Genomic DNA, 2,102 nt, shown 5'->3' on the forward strand with positions numbered 1-2,102 from the left:
GTCAACCATTATACGCTCCTTGATGATGTGATGCACCATGAAAACGATAGCATCTAGACCTGTTTTAAAATTTTCGGGTTTAGCTTTATCCCTACTGTCTATCCTACTGAGAAGGCTGTGAAGTCGTGTTCTTCCTGGTTAGTTCCATAAACCACCAGGTCGTTAGTAATGATGATGATTCCTTTCATGTCCTGGAATTGTCCTACCAGCTTTCTTTGAAATATTTTGGCTGCCAAGTTTAGACCAAAGAGTAGTTGATGCCAACGGTATCGACCAAAACATGGTGGAATGTGGTCAAATTGCTAGAGGCAACATCAAGTTCAACGTGCCAATATCCTGAAGATATATCTGCCTTGGTGAATATCTTTGCATCCCTCATGTTGTGGAGGGTATCCTTGAGGATAGGCACGATGTAGTGTTCTCGCATGAGTTCATGAGAGTCCAGGCATATTCTTAAGGCTCCATTCTCTTTTCTTGTGAGGACCATTTGGCTGACCCATGGAGTAGATTTTTTCATTGACTCAATGATTCCCAGTTTTGTCAGTCTGTTCAGTTCCTTCTTAAGTTCTGATCGTATCGCCACAGGTGTCCTCCTGTTGGCCATTATAGCTGGAATAGCATCTGGCTTAAGTTGTAGGGCTGCTACTCCTGGTAGCGTTCCCAATTTTCCATCAAACTCTTCTTGATAGTCCTTGTCTATATTAATCACCGTAACATGATGGAAATTCTGCTGTTTTATCCCAACTAGGCCCATATGCGTGCTTGTAGGTAGGCGTAGAAGAGGCTGACAATCATCCTCATCTTTGAATATGACAAACTCCACTGAATTTTACGGTTTTAACATTTTTGTGAAATATTCCTATGGTTTCATAAGGGACTTATTCCACATCGTCAGAAGCCCATTGTATGGTTTTATTTTATTCGCAAACTTTGCAGAGAATGTGTTGATGGTTGCTCCTGTGTCGATCTGGAAGACAATTTTCTGGTTGTCGAGGAGCACGAGACACTTCACATCTTTTCTTTGCTTCTTCTTTGACTTCATTATGTTCACCCAGTGGATGTATTCACCCTTGTCCTCCTTTGACAAAGTATCAACGTGGTGCACATGTGGTCGTGGTGTCCTGTACCTTTTTTTATTTGATGTGTTATTCAGTAGCTTTTCTGAACTTGCCAGACACTTTGACTCAAAATGGCCCTTCTCCATACATGTGTTACATCGTTTGCCAAAAGCTGGTCATCTGCTGCGCTTTGCTGCATGCAAGTAGCCACAGAAAGAGCATTCTTTCTTTGGAGCTGGTTCCCTAGCTCTTGGTTTTGTAAACCTTCATTATTCAGGCAGTAACACCTTCTGTTCCCATGTTTTGACTTTGAATCAAAGCCTTTTCAGCTGCAAATGTCAACACTCTTCTGCAGGGTAAGGTTTTGGAGTTTTAGAAGGTCCTACTTTGTATTTTGAATCTGAATGCCTTCCACAAGTTCTCCCTTTGCATGGGCTGATAGCATTTGGAGCAAAAATTACAGCTCTCTGATAAGAGTCTTAAGTCATTGTAGAAGGTGTCAAAGGCTTCACCCTCCTCCTGCTTCCTCTGATGAAACACAAACCTCTCATAGGTTTCGTTTGTTATTCTGACAGTGTATTCACTCAAGGCCTTCAGTATATCCTGAACAGTGCTATTTGTATCCAGGGTGTCGAACTGTATACTGATATATCCTCATGGCTTAGTCACCTAAACAGTTTTCCAGTACAGCAACTTGTATTTCTCTAGGTTTTCTGTCAAGTCGGGTCAACAATACATAGTTGGACCATCTTTTGAAAAACAAGTTCCAATAAATCTGCCTTGTTCCCGCCGAATATCAGTCTTTCAGAATCCCCCACCTGTAGGTCAGTCATGTCAGTGGACTGGTTAGTGACAGTAGTAGTGGCTGTTGTGTCCTCGATAGACATCTTAAGAGTGTGAGCAGAACAGGCAAACAGTCACAGAGATAAATTAATTCTAGTAAGCACTAGAAGCAAATGAACAGTCAACAAGGTAAACCAAACAATGCTAATAATACACGCCCTGAGATGGAATGGATTATGCTGTTTCCACAGACGTAGAAAT

General features: G+C 41.7%; 1 protein-coding gene across 1 annotated transcript; it reads right to left on the reverse strand.

Annotated features, from left to right (window-relative positions):
• Nucleotides 1-238: 238 nt before the first annotated feature.
• LOC145292781 (uncharacterized) lies at nt 239-754 on the reverse strand. The gene has a single exon (XM_080138820.1). The coding sequence runs from the start codon at nt 752-754 to the stop codon at nt 239-241; it is 516 nt and encodes a 171-aa protein (XP_079994946.1).
• Between the last annotated feature and the right edge of the window lie 1,348 nt (nt 755-2,102).

This window comes from Euprymna scolopes, chromosome 14, assembly GCF_053919585.1.
Source record: "Euprymna scolopes isolate OS-2025 chromosome 14, ASM5391958v1, whole genome shotgun sequence".
NCBI lineage: Eukaryota > Metazoa > Mollusca > Cephalopoda > Sepiida > Sepiolidae > Euprymna > Euprymna scolopes.

Excerpts from the sequence above, each read along its gene's own strand:
- LOC145292781 (XM_080138820.1), bottom strand. The coding sequence starts at position 754 with ATGGGCCTAGTTGGGATAAAACAGCAGAATTTCCATCATGTTACGGTG.